The following is a 13,746-nucleotide window of genomic DNA, read 5'->3' on the forward strand; positions in this document are numbered from 1 at the left end:
GCAATGGAGCGCACACCGCTAGCTCCTCCTCCGGGTTGCCCCATGGTTAGCTGGTACATGAAGTTCTTGAGTGGTTCACCCCAGTGGGTGCAAGTAAGTACTTGTTAAATGGATAATCTCTAGACCCGCTACATATCCCGGGTTTTAAAAATATCGCCCGAGACATGGCTCGGGTTTCGGGATAACTTCCCTCCTCTGTGGGTTTATTTGATGGATTGATCAATGTAGTGTCAATGTATTATTCATATTTGTAAATGCTTTTGGGGTTTGTTGGGTTATTGGTTGGTTTGGTTATCAGACTCATCAAAGTCCAAGATCTCGAGATACAGCAATAGCCTGTAATTGTGGTGTGTGGAGCGAGGGGCCGCTTACACATTGATAGGGGTTCTGAACTAACAAATGTATTTTTCTAGGTAGTATGTCTAATTTTGTTTGGTTTATTTTGTTCTTGTGCTCGGAACAGGTGCACTGACTTGAGTGGATTTCCACTGGACAGGGATCTACCTAGTGTGAATAGTGGTTTTCTCTTGGAGTTTTGTTCTTGCTTCTTAAACTTTACAGTTTTGATTGAATTGTCTTATTTTGACTTTTCTTTCCTGTGAGAAATTGTGTTGTTGGTTGACTTTGGTGTGAGCCCTGGTCAAGCAGCAACCACAGTCCTTGTCATGGTGAGGTATAAGCCAACCCTAAATTAACCTGTACTCAACCCTCTGATAGCTTGTCACAGAGCAGCCAGGCTTAACTTAGAGGCAATGTGACTGTAAAGTATTTGTACAATATTTGAAACAGTAAAAGAGCAAAACCACACACAAAAAGATCCCACACCAAGTTGAAAAAATAGAGTAATTTTGAATAAATAAAACGAGACCAAAATGACAAAGAGCCAAGCAGTAGAACTGGAGATGTGCCATTTTAAAGATTTTAGTAAAAATAGCGCATAAAAGCACCAATTGTGGTTATCTGGTTGTACCGTACTGGGACAAAGTCACAAATTCATGCTGACCAAAATGAAGCGTGAGCTGGCTACAGGGATCCACTTAAGTCAGTTAAACACGTTACCTCAAATACTGGTGTGCGATTTGCTCTGTGTTGCTTTGTGAGACTTTGTGTCATCCAGTGTCAGCTCTTAGGAAGCTGTACAGTGAGGCTCTGTGGGGCATGGTGTCACTTTGCGACAGTCTGATGGGACTGTCCGGCAAAGCTTGGAGGGGCCTGGCATCGCTTTGCGTAGGTTCCAATGAGTTGACATCAGTGTAGCTAGGCTTTGCTGTGCTTCGCACTGCTCTACGTCAATTTTGATAAGGCTGGCATCTGTGTGGTGAGACTTGGCGGGGCTTTGCATGGCTTCGTGTGGTTCCGATGAGGACCACGCTGGGCTTGGGTTAAAGACCTTCAAACACACTTCCAAGGGTCTAGTATTTGGGGATGCACAGCTTGAGAGGTCAGAACTCACAGATGGCAGAGTACAGGTGTTGGATTCAAGGTTGTTGGAAGCCTGTGATGTCCCTGAATCGTCTGATCAGGACACCAGCCACCAACAAGCCTTTGGAGTTACTCTGGGTTCTGGGTTCAAGAGCTACAGGTACAGTCCTTTTCACCCAGGCAAGAGGACAGCAGGAATCAGGTCAGCAGGGCAGCAGTTCCTTCAGAACAGCAGTTCAGCACGTGGCACACCATTCTTTCTTCCTGGCTGTGTCTACAGGTCCAGAAATGTACTGAAGTGATGGCGTTTAAGGTCCAGCATATATACCCTGTTACGCCTTTGAAGTGTGGAAAAGCTTCTAGTGGCATGCCTTTGAAGTGTTTTCCTTGCCCTTGCTCCAGACTAACTACAGGAGGTATGCAGCCCTTTGTGTGGGGCAGGACAGTGATGGGTCCAGCTAATCCTACCCATCCTGCCAGTGATGGCCCATCCAGTCACACCTAATCCCCCTTTCTGTGTGGCTGTCAACAGAGAATACACAAAGCCCAACTGTCAGCTACACCCAGTCATGTGACCCATAGACAGGCTGCAGGCAAGAAAATGCTAACTTTCTAAAAGTGGCACATTCTGAATTGGGAATTCAAAATCTGACTTCACCTTAAGTTAGGATTTTAATTTGTGATTCCAGAGGCACCAAATATGAAGGGCTGCCTGATCCCATTAGGAAAATACACTTATAAAATGTAATAAGGTGACTCCAATGTTATCACATGGGAGAGGTAGGCCTTGCAGTTGTGAAAAACAAATTTCACCCTATCCTAGGAGTGATATATATGCATAGAAAAGGAAGGTTTGGGCCTGACAAAAGGTTTACATTGCCAGGTTGAAATGACAGTTTACAACTGCACACATAGACTGCAATAGCAGACATGACGGGCCCGATTCACAGAACTAACTTAAGACAAAATCCTAAACTTACTACCATTTTGGTATTCACAGAAGGCACTTACTCATTTTGTTATTCACAGAAGGCACTTACTCATTTCGGTATTCACAGAAGTTAGGAGTCCTAACTTTAGGACTCCTAAATGCCTTCTGTGAATACCGAAAGTCTTAAAATTAGGATTTTTCTCAGTTTAGTAGTAGTATAGTTAGGACTCCTAACTTTAGGACTCCTAAATGCCTTCTGTGAATACCGAAAGTCTTAAAATTAGGATTTTTCTCAATTTAGTAGTCCTAAATTTAGGACTCCTAACTTTAGGACTCCTAAATGCCTTCTGTGAATACCGAAAGTCTTAAAATTAGGATTTTTCTCAGTTTAGTAGTAGTATTGTTAGGACTCCTAACTTTAGGACTCCTAAATGCCTTCTGTGAATACCGAAAGTCTTAAAATTAGGATTTTTCTCAATTTAGTAGTCCTAAATTTAGACTTAGGACTACTAAATTGAGAAAAATCCTAATTTTAAGACTTTCGGTATTCACAGAAGGCATTTAGGAGTCCTAAAGTTAGGAGTCCTAACTATACTACTACTAAACTGAGAAAAATCCTAATTTTAAGACTTTCAGTATTCACAGAAGGCATTTAGGAGTCCTAAAGTTAGGACTCCTAACTTCTGTGAATACCGAAATGAGTAAGTGCCTTCTGTGAATACCAAAATGAGTAAGTGCCTTATGTGAATACCAAAATGGTAGTAAGTTTAGGATTTTGTCTTAAGTTAGTTCTGTGAATCGGGCCCGACATGTTTAAAGTGCTACTTAAGTGGGTGGCTCAATCGGTGCTTCAGGCCCACTAGTAACATTTAATTTACAGGTACTGGGCACAGGTATTGACACTTTACTAGGGACTTATAAGTAAATTAAATATGTCATTTGGGTATAAGCCAAGTCTACCTTGTTTTAAGGAGAGAGCATAAGCACTTGGTTAGCAGTCCTAGGGCTAACAAAAATGAATTCAGCAAAAATGTAGGGGTGAAGGCAAAAGGTCTTGGATGACCCTGCAAAAAAGGTTCAAGCCCAACATTTCTATTCTAGAGTAAACAGACAAGAGGTGTATTTAGCTATTTGAGTTTAAAGAGGCTATGTAATTGTTTTCTTGTTTATGGATAAGTTGTGCTGTGATTGGTTGCTCAACCAAGGAGCCACACTGGGATTGATGATGTCACCACAAAGCAGTGCTCTAATTAATGGGTTGATGAGGAACCATGCTGTGATATGTTGACATTTGACAGAGCCCCTCTGCGACTGGTCATTGTTCTCTACGTTGTTTGTTGTGATTCTGAGCTGATTTTTGGGTTGTTTTGAGTAGGAGGAAGAATGGTAAGCTTGTTGGTAAAGACTAAGGTTACTGTGGTAACTGGGGGGGGGTCAGAAATTACCAGAGGAAATAAATCCAACCAATGAAATGATGAAAGAGATTGGATACTATACCTGGATTTCAGACCAGAATAAATGCACTTAACATGATGTAGCTTTACAATTTCCATGAGAGGGTAATGTTAGAAAAATAGATTTCTTGAGACAAACAATGTATGATATGAAGCTTACACATAGAGCTACACAGTTTGAGGCACTTATTCAGTGGGATTGTATGGCTGCAGAAAAAGAGAGAAAGAAAGCAGCAAAGGAGGTGATGATAATTTAGACATCGACTTTAAACATTGACTTGAAAGTGAAATGGGTCGACAAGGTAAAAATTGGAGAGGAGAAATGATTTGTATGTGTAAAGACATTTCTAGCTATAGTTACATAAAAGGAGAGCAGGATAAAGAAAAAAGAAAAGCAGATGCAGATGAATATGAAGATGTTGAAAATTTTGTAAGTGAGATTTTGAATTCTAGACTTCCTCCATAAACAGATGGAGTGAAAGGTACTGCTTATGGGACTGCAGGAATAGGCACAGGTGCTGGGGGAGACAATGTGAGGGTACTGAGATGTGCACAAACAGAGTTGGTAATGACAGCAGTGCCTAGTGCGAGCAGAGATATATGGACTGATACTCAGAGACAGGTTTTTACACCAGAGGGACTAGTGATAGCTGAGACTCCTCCTAAAGAAATTATCATAGGGATTCTAAAAATTTAATTTGGAGAGATGCTTCAGGGTAATGTCGATTTGATTAGGCTGTTGACTTACAATGCTGATGAAATTTGATCAAGGAAGCAGCCAGATATGCGAATGATGCACATGGTGAATTAGAGGAGTTAGCTAATGTATTAGAAGTTGACATCAGCAAAATGAAGAATGTGAGTAAAATTTTAAAATGGATTTGACACAGGATGAAATTAGGGAAATGGGTTTGATTACTCTGAGAGCTTATATTAAAGATTTAGTTGAGAAATCTCAAGATTTGAGTGATTTGAAAAAATATTGGCAAAGATGGAAAAAGGGGACAGCAAAGAAAAAGAGGATGAAAGAGGTCGAAGTTAGGGTGAGAAATGTTGAAAGTGATTCAGAGGTTGGAGTGGGGACTGGTTTGGAATTTCCATTGAGAGAAGTTCATGCAGGGAATTGTGTACATGTTCCATGGACTCAAGCAAATGAATTTACACACAATTTCCTGAAGTTGCGAGAGGATTCAGCAAAGTGATTCAATAAGGGACATAATACTGACAAACGTTTCTCAGATGTTGTAATCAGATTTGAAATCATTGTTTGAGATTGTGGTTCCTGGAGATTTGTGGTTAAACGGTATGGTTGTGGTTGTTGGCTGACACAAAAACCAGCTAGAACTGGTCCTAATAATGCACCAGCTGATGAAATAGCAGATAAATATAAGACTGTAAAAGAGAGGCACCAACCAAACACTATGAAGGACTCGTGATGTCTGTGCCAAACACGTCTCTATTGGCTGACTTCGAAGTTTTGGATTGATACTTCTTCTAACTTCACGGCATGTATGATCTTTGGGTTGACCGTACTGACTGAAGTTTACATATAATTTGTACTAAGGAATTTTGCTGGTATACCTTGTGCCTTGGTTTTTTGATTGTGCGTTGCGAATTTGCTTATCCATACTGGCAGGCACTAGTGGATGGATGAAGTTGCCTTGAGGAAGCCTTTGTTAAGGTGAAACGCGTTGGCTGCACTTGTTTTCCGATATAGAACCTGAATAAAAGAACAATACATATGAAAAGAATCTAATAGTCTTGCTTTGGACTGTTTGTATGTACATGTTTGGTTGTTGCCTCTGTTTTTCAGTTTAAAATGTCTCTAATGTATGGCCTATGAGCAGCTTGCCGTTGGAGCCGGGCAACTTGGTTGAGAATAATACAATGATTACTCTAGGTGGTGTGTCATTGGGTACCCTGGCTGCCATCTTTTGTTCAAATGTAAGACTGTGATTGAGTATTTGAAGAAATTAGTTCTTGAAAAGGATATACTTGTTTTAGGATTTTGAGAACTACTCACATACTCAGTGTATTCGGTTGCACAAAAACAATGACCTGAGGCATTTTCCTCTTTCTATGTGTGCTGCAGAAGGCAGCACACTTCCAAAGGAAAGGAAAAAAAGAGGAAGGAAGGAAAAAACGAGGAGAAACAAAGATATTCCTCCTTGTTATGCCCCCCCAGGAAGGCGTAGCATTTGTGCGCGTTCCCATGTCTGACAGTAATGGCAATTCTGGGAATGCATCAAAATCCATGGGTGTTGTGTGGAAACACCCATGCATCACCCATGGAACGCCTCCTTCCTGGGGCAGAGTAACGCAATGATCAATTGGTGCAGCATCGCGTTACTCTGAATTTATTTATCAAGCCACACACTGCCACGCAATGGGGCCTTGCGTGGCTTAATAAATTGCATCTGAGTGGTTGTGTCGCTTTTCTGCCACAATGCGAAAGCGACACAACCCCTTGATAAATATGGCTCCAGCTTTTTTTTTTCTTATATGGCGCACTGTTTTGTATATGATTCCTGTTTCCTGCTCTAATGTCAGAATGTCCAAAGTCTGAAAAATAATGCCAAAAATGTGATGCACACATGTTCCATTAATCAGGCACCTTTCTTCTTTCTTTCTTTCAAGGGCTTTCAGGGGACTTTGCGCGTTCTGGACGGTATTCGGCCCACACAGTTAATGGCGTTTGGTCTGCCTGGAATGCTTGGTCACAGTGCAGCCGGGACTGCAGCAGAGGCATACGGAATCGCAAGCGTGTCTGCAACAACCCCGAGCCGAAGTATGGAGGGCTTCCTTGCCTCGGTCCCTCTGTCGAGTATCAGGAATGCAACATTGTGCCTTGTCCGGGTGAGTCTGTGAATAATGTATGGGGGGATGCACAATAGGTGAGTGGGACTTGAAATGACTTGCACTTGGACATGTGCTATTTGGTAGTCATTTTGATGTGCAGATATTATATTGATAAATGTAGTAATGCTGGCTAAACTAAGAGTCTGTCAGTTAACCTGCTTCTATGATTCAGAGCAGCTGCCCATGAGATTCTCATTCATTTCTTTTTCTCCAATTCATTCATTCTCTATCTACATGCTTTCCTCCATGCCCCCTGCAACTGTCAAGGTACATGTACAGTATGATTTTGTGATACGTGTTAGAACGTTTTTTATGTTAGGCCACAATTCAGATGCATGTGGTATGATTGGTAGGTTTTTGACTTTGTAGCCTCGAGATGCAGGCCCTCATTTACTAAAGGTTTGCACTAACAACTTTCACACAAACCTCTTTATTGCACCCCTCCCCCATGTGAAAATAATGGGCATTTCTGGGGTGGGCCAGTACAAAAAGCAGATCTATCAAAGTATTGTGGTCTAAGTTGCTTGAAATCCCACCACTAAGTAAATTCAAGGACAAGTAAGGTGTCAAGCAGTATCATACTCTGATATGTGTGCTTGATTATAAAGCACCCATCTTACATGTCTGACCCTTTGCTGATGTATGTGTTTGTACTGGAAGGTGTGCCTCCAGTGCAGATCCTAAGCTAGACACTGCTGGTGCAGCACAGCAAGATTTATCATGAGCATCAATAATGATGTCATCATCATTGGGCCATCCTATTTTCAATAGACATTTCTGTTCTGTGGATAAATGAGAGATTGTTCAAAAGGCGGATCCATACATTCCCTCGTTGAGAGGATTTGCTAATGAGGAAGTGCAGTAATTTGACTAGTCAATGAAATATGTATATGTAAAGTGGAAAGCCACAAATAAGGCTAAGAATGTGATAAGAAAAGCTTTGAACAGAGACAAATGTGCCAGGCTAGTGAATGCATGTGAATGCATGTGAAAAGTGTCATTAATGATTCTGCTGCACGTCTGCGTCCCATTACAGTACCTGCTACGATCACCTGTTTACCTCCTTGGCCTCTCGGGGGTTGTTGTCTTTGCCGTTGCTGACTGCCTCTCCCTCCAGCCGTCGCGTGGGTGCCTCCCGCGACCGCTGTGAGGAGGGAGCGGAATACTACACTCCCCAGGCTCCTTTGCTGCAGGCCACCGGAAGCGGACACACAGCATTTCGCGCCCGAAGGCGCTTCAAAACAAACTCCACCCCCGGCAGAGCGGGGGTTTCCAGCACGTCTGCGTCCCATTACAGTACCTACTACGATCACCTGTTTACCTCCTTGGCCTCTCGGGGGTTGTTGTCTTTGCCGTTGCTGACTGCCTCTCCCTCCCGCCGTCGCATGGGTGCCTCCCGCGACCGCTGTGAGGAGGGAGCGGAATACTACACTCCCCAGGCTCCTTTGCTGCAGGCCACCAGAAGCGGACACACAGCATTTCGCGCCCGAAGGCGCTTCAAAACCAACTCCACCCCCGGCAGAGCGGGGGTTTCCAGCACGTCTGCGTCCCATTACAGTACCTGCTACGATCACCTGCTTACCTCCTTGGCCTCTCGGGGGTTGCTGTCTTTGCCGTTGCTGACTGCCTCTCCCTCCCGCCGTCGCGTGGGTGCCCTTCCGCGACCGCTGTGAGGAGGGAGCGGAATACTACACTCCCCAGGCTCCTTTGCTGCAGGCCACCGGAAGCGGACACACAGCATTTCGCGCCCAAAGGCGCTTCAAAACCAACTCCACCCCCCGCGTCGCCGGACCGCGCGCGGGCTAAGCCCGGGCAAAGGGCGTGCCGTCTGTGGCCGTCAGGGGCCAAAGGAGGCCGGGCTATGTCCTGTACATTTTCCATCTTGCTGTTGCCCATCGGATAGGTATTGATACATTTCCCGTCACTGGCTTGCTGCTACGGTGATTGCTAGAGGCACGACACTGGACGTTGCTAATGAGGAGACCTATTGCTACGCTCCACGCCTCATTGACCCGGACACTTGAACATTGCTCAGGTATTTGATTTGACAACGCCAGCTAGTGATTACAGACGGTGCCACTGTTCTATTGTCAGTGTAACACACTAGTGCTAGACCAAAAGTTATTAAGATCACAAACAGAGGGATTTGTATTTGGAATAACAGTTGGTGTGTTACCTAAACATGGTAAAAAACAAGACTGCCAAGCCAAGGGCGGAAGGAGGGGTCAAAGGGACCCTTGATGCCTTCATCACAAGAGCTGAATCGCTCTTAGTACATGAGATCAAACTGGCCGAGCATAGACTTTCCCTGGACTCCCAATTGGCAAAGAAACGATCCTCATTGGGTAATATAGACGCCTGTTTAACGCCTGGTAGACAGGAAGACTCAATTGAACCTTCACCGGTCTACCACACTCAGGCAGACATCATAGACACACTACTAACTAGTGATCTAAGCCCGCAGGGGGATATCACGAGAGCAGGTCCGACAGGGTCATCTAATGGTAACCAACGTGCCGCTTTGAGTTTCTCTGCCATGGAGGGCATTCGGACTATTACACAACAAAGAGCTGCGCAGGGGAATGTCATAAGGGAGGGGTCTAGTAATCAGCTAGTAACAGGAGAATCTAACCCCACACAGAGCTCGGGTGGAGAGGTAATAACACGCTCTAAAAGACAACAAGCTTCAGCGGGGCCTTTAGTGACGGGTGGGTCACAATGTCCCACCCGAGCCAGTAAACCTGGTCGGAAGGGGACGACCAAGCCCATTAAAGGCACCAGTAAGAACCCTGAGAATATAGCTTGTCCTAAATGTTGCCATGAAAAAGGGTCGAACGGGACTAAAGAAATTATATCAGCATTAGAAAATAAAATGGAACAACTTCCCCATCAACTGTTAGGGCCAGTAATGGCGAACATTTCTAATTTGGAGGGGCTCATAAACAGCCTTGTGACCACAAACAGGGCACAATTTATTAAAGATCCAACTCAGGTGAGAGAGGAGGGCCCCACAGTGATCGACTGTAGTAACTTGGCAACAAATAACACAGAGATAGAACAAAGCGAGCGTAGAGACACTCCCCCGAAAAAAGACAAACCTAGTGATAAGGACCCGAGTAGGGAGCTTCCGGACTACCCAGGCACCCGGCATATGGCCAGAGACTCCGCTACGGTGCAAAGGGAGAGCAAGAGGTCCTTTAGGACAGACCGTATGGACTGTATCCAGGGCACCCCAGGACTTCAGACATTAGATCTACCCCCGGCCTCCTGTCCCTATTCGGTAGTGCTGGTAGGGGTGCCAGGTGTAAATAAGGACCCTGAGGAATCGGCCATTACTTTGATCAATAAGGCTGCGCACTGGATTAACAACAACATACCAGTAAAGAGATTCCAGCACGATCAAATTCTCATGGCCAGGAGGGTAGCCTGGATTGGGAGTGGAGAGAAAAAATTTGCAGGAGATTGCATTATTGTAAATTTTAGATACCCGGGGTTAGTTAAAGAACTCCTAGACAATCGCCACGGGGAGAGTGAAAGAGGGTCATGCATAAGGATGCTTCCCCTATATTACTTTTACAGGGACAGTACCCTAGACCCCGGGCAGACTTCGCAATGGCCAAGAATAGTTAAGAAAAGTAGAATTGAGAATATGTGCTTGGCCCCAAATAGATTCGCAACCCTCTATAATTACTCTGCCCTGGATGAGCAAGATTGACTGGGGAGTCTGGAGAGGAGGGAGGGTGAGAGACCACGAGACACCCAAGGGAACCTGGGAACTGTATCTAAAATAGGAGAAAATGCTCAGGACCCAAAAACTGGTACACCTAAAGGGCAGGTGAGGGTGGTGGAAGATATACCCCTAAAGGTAATTTGTCCGGAGATAAATCCTTTACAAAGGAGGACTAGGGGAGGAAGTAGCGGCCGGGACCAAACAGCCTCAGAGTTGAGGCTGTTATCCTGGACTTGCAACCAAAGTCACTAATCCTGAATGGCAAGTCTTTATTAAAGAGTATAAAATTATTTGCCTACAGGAAACCTGGGAAACAGAGTGTAGTGGGCTGTTTCTGGAGGGATATAAGTTGTTTTTTGTACCTGCCCGTAAATCACCTATGGGTCGAGCAAAAGGTGGCCTTATCATGTATGCGGCACTGACGCTGCCAGGAAGTTGGCAAGACCTGGGGTGGGACTCCGATTGTCTCCAGGGCAAAAGATACATTGCAAAGGGCCTTAAGGTCATTTTTATAAATTTTTATAATGTAGGACATTCGATGTCAAATCTGGCGGAGCTAGACGAAAGATTAACTGGGTTAAACGACACAGGGGATTCAAGCACACAGCTAATCTTGATGGGGGATTTCAATACCCACCCGTGCCCTTATTTGAAATGGGAAGGAGGTAAATGGGACACCTGCCCCTCGATAAAAGGATGGCATACAGAGCACTCCAGAGAGGGCATGGCTTTAGGCACAATCTTGGGCAAATCGGCCTTAACACACACGATGGATCTAGTCGCGGATGGATCACCAAACGTAATGACCCCCTCATATAAGGGACAGGGCTGTGATTCCATTATCGACTACATCTTTGTCTCCAATGCCCTAATCGGCAGGGTCAGCCATTTTGCGATAGTCCCTAGTGCATTTAGTGACCATAACCCCTTAGAATTATTAACAGGGATTTTAGGCCTGTGCACTAAAGCAGGTAAAAGGACTACTGGGGGACAATACAACGCAAAGGACCAGGGCAGGAGAATCAAATGGAGTAAGATTAATGGGCTAGCACTACATAGAGTGCTCCTTGCAGACAATGATAGTCACACGTGGAAATGCTTGGATAGCACCATAGAGGAGAGCGACTTGATTACAGCATTTGAGGGTACTGCCCAACACATTGATAGCCTCTTAAGGCGTAAGCTGAAAAAGCAGACCGATCCCTGCCCGAGATGGTTTGACAAGGAATGCTCCCAGGCCCTTAGAAATCTGAAGCAGGCACTTAAATTAGCCCCAAGGGATAGAGGTGTGATTATGGAATGCAGGAAACAATATAAAAAGGCCATTATTAGGCGGAAACATTGTCTTCAATCCCAGGCATGGGAGTCATTAAGAGAAGCAGCGGAGTGCCGAGACATGACAAGTTTCTGGAAAGTAATAAATGACCCATGCTTCCAAGCTCCAAATAAGCCACAAGTGGCATCCCACATCCTGCCAGAAGCTTGGGTAGTGCATTTCACTAACCTATATAACCGGGGCAATTATGAGATGCAGCAATCCCAAATTAGAGAACCAATCGAGGGTGAGTGTACCCCATTTACGGTCGCAGAAGTCAAAATAGGAATAGACGGCCTGGTAGTAAGAAAAGCACCTGGCCCAGATGGGATCCCGCCAGATCTATTTAAAAGCCAAGTGGATCTCTGGGCCCCAATATTGGCTAGGGTACTAAATGCAGCAAGAGAGTTGGGCAGGCCGAGATCATGGTCCACTGCTGTCATCGTCCCAATATTTAAAAAGGGAAATAGAAATGACCCACAATGCTATCGCCCAATATCCCTTATAGATGTTACGGCGAAAGTAATGGGGAGAATCATATTAAATCGTTTTTTGGATTGGGCCGAAGAACAAAACATTATCTCTGACGTGCAGTATGGATTTCGAACAGGGCGCTCGACCACAGACCAATGCCTTAATCTTTATCTCCTTGTGGCTAAATACACTCTGGCCAGGGAAGGTACTGTGTATCTAGCATTTATGGACCTCTCAGCGGCTTTCGACTGTGTTAACAGAAGAAAGCTGTGGGAGATGCTGGCAGAGATGGGCGTTGAATTGGGACTGATACGACTCTTGCAGACACTTCACCTCGATACCACGGCACAGGTGAGATTCACCGATGATGGTGACCTCACAGATGACTTTCAATGCCGTGGAGGGGTGCGGCAAGGCTGCACCCTAGCGCCATTCCTGTTCACTCTCTATATAAATGGGCTAGATAAGGCGTTGGGAGTGCTGGAGGCAGACTGCCCCTGCATAGGGAAGAGAAGTATACCAGTCCTCCTTTATGCAGATGATGCAGTCCTCCTGGCTCGTACAGGAAGGAGTCTGCAGGCACTTATAAACGGGTTTGTTAGGTTCATGGCGGACTTAGACCTAGTGCCCAACTTATCCAAATCATACATCATGGAAGTGGGCAAAAAGCCAACCAAGAACTATAGTTTCTCTATAGGAACCCACATGCTGGAAAAAGTAAAAACTTTCAACTATCTGGGGACTATTTTTGACCAAGATCTTAATTTTAAGCCCTTAGTAAACCTCAAATGTAGCCAACATCCTAGCGCTGCGGGGTCCCTTATGAATTATGCGACGAGATTGGGTCGCTGGTCTCCGCATGAAATTGCCCAACTATATAGCTCGGTATGTTGCCCTAAGACACTATATGGGAGTGAGGTCTGGGGTTTCTCAGATATGGGGAACATTCAACGGGAAGAAGATAAATTCTTAAAAAGGCTTTTGCAAGTGCCAACATGCATCTGCTCGTTTATTGCACACGAGGAGTTGGGTATAGATTATCTCACCGATAAAGCTGCCTCTAACCCAATCCTTTGCTGGATAAAAATTTGGACCAACACAAGGCAAGCTTGAGTAGATTGATTTTAGAGGATTGCCTGAAAGGGGACAAATGGTCTCGAATATCATGGCTAAAATATGTAAGGGACGTACTGACCAGCCTGGGCCATGAAAACCTTTTTAACGAACCAAGCATGTTGGCCAGAAGAAACAAGGGCATTATAAAGAAAGATTGCAGGCAGTATTGAGTTAAGATTAGAGAGGCAACAGAAGGGACTAAAAGCACAGTAAGGTCATACCAGCTCATTAAAGTCAATCCGGGCATGGAATACTACCTTGCCAATATGTATAATAGACATGATAGATTCCTAATGTCTAGATTTAGATTGGATTTGTTGCACCATATCCTGTCTGTTCCAGCTGGTTTTGTACATGACGTGAGTTTAAAAGGGTGTTGCGGCTGCGATCTCAGATCTCCACAAGACACCCTCCATTTTGTTTTAATTTGTCCCTTCTTTGCTTA

At 44.6% G+C, this 13,746-nt stretch overlaps 1 protein-coding gene across 2 annotated transcripts in view; it reads left to right on the forward strand.

Annotated features, from left to right (window-relative positions):
• The window catches only part of SEMA5A (semaphorin 5A), a 1,729,347-nt gene that overhangs the window by 1,599,823 nt on the left and 115,778 nt on the right, over positions 1–13,746 (forward strand). For both annotated transcript variants that reach the window (XM_085606095.1, XM_085606096.1), the window contains one exon: positions 6,445–6,663. In XM_085606095.1, the coding sequence (XP_085462221.1) occupies positions 6,445–6,663 (219 nt within the window). The remainder of the gene's footprint in view (positions 1–6,444; positions 6,664–13,746) is intronic.

Source organism: Triturus cristatus, chromosome 5_1, assembly GCF_964204655.1.
Source record: "Triturus cristatus chromosome 5_1, aTriCri1.1, whole genome shotgun sequence".
NCBI lineage: Eukaryota > Metazoa > Chordata > Amphibia > Caudata > Salamandridae > Triturus > Triturus cristatus.